At 65.4% G+C, this 790-nt stretch overlaps 1 protein-coding gene across 1 annotated transcript in view; it reads left to right on the top strand.

The window, feature by feature from the left end:
- Window positions 1-790, top strand: part of HAS3 (hyaluronan synthase 3) — a 3497-nt gene that overhangs the window by 2006 nt on the left and 701 nt on the right. The window contains exons 3-4 of the mRNA XM_010008468.1: window positions 160-261; window positions 340-783. Coding sequence (XP_010006770.1) covers window positions 160-261; window positions 340-783 — 546 coding nt within the window. The remainder of the gene's footprint in view (window positions 1-159; window positions 262-339; window positions 784-790) is intronic.

A 790-nucleotide genomic window follows, 5' to 3' on the forward strand; every position in this document is an offset into this window, starting at 1 on the left:
CCTGGGCGGGACGCGCTGCCCCCTCCCCCCGCCTGCCGGTCTCCGGAGCTCTGCCTCGTCTCGCCGGCCGTGGCTCAGGCTTGCCCGGCTGCAGGCTGGGTGTCTGCTGGTGCGCGTGGGTGGCGGGAGTGGGCTGGACGACATGCCCTCTGCCCCCAGGTGTGTGACTCAGACACGGTGCTGGACCCCGCCTGCACCGCTGAGATGCTCCGGATCCTGGAGGCCGACCCCCGCGTCGGAGGTGTTGGTGGCGATGTCCAGGTACCCCCAGGGGCTGTGAGGGGGCCGGGGAGGGGGGAACTGTGGCAGGGGTGAAGCTGACATCTGTCCCCTCCCCAGATCCTGAACAAGTACGACTCGTGGCTCTCCTTCCTGAGCAGTGTGCGGTACTGGATGGCCTTCAACGTGGAGCGTGCCTGCCAGTCCTACTTCGGCTGCGTGCAGTGCATCAGCGGGCCCCTAAGCATGTACCGCAACGCGCTGCTCCAGCACTTCCTCGAGGACTGGTACCACCAGACCTTCCTGGGCAGCAAATGCAGCTTTGGAGATGACCGGCACCTCACCAACCGTGTCCTCAGCCTGGGCTACCAGACCAAGTACACGGCTCGCTCCAAGTGCCTGACGGAGACGCCCACCCGCTACCTGCGCTGGCTCAACCAGCAGACCCGCTGGAGCAAGTCCTACTTCCGCGAGTGGCTCTACAATGCCCTGTGGTTCCACAAGCACCATCTCTGGATGACCTACGAGTCTGTGGTGACTGGCTTCTTCCCCTTCTTCCTCATCGCCACCG

This window comes from Chaetura pelagica, unplaced genomic scaffold, assembly GCF_000747805.2.
Source record: "Chaetura pelagica isolate M959 unplaced genomic scaffold, ChaPel_1.0 scaffold232, whole genome shotgun sequence".
NCBI classification, from domain to species: domain Eukaryota; kingdom Metazoa; phylum Chordata; class Aves; order Apodiformes; family Apodidae; genus Chaetura; species Chaetura pelagica.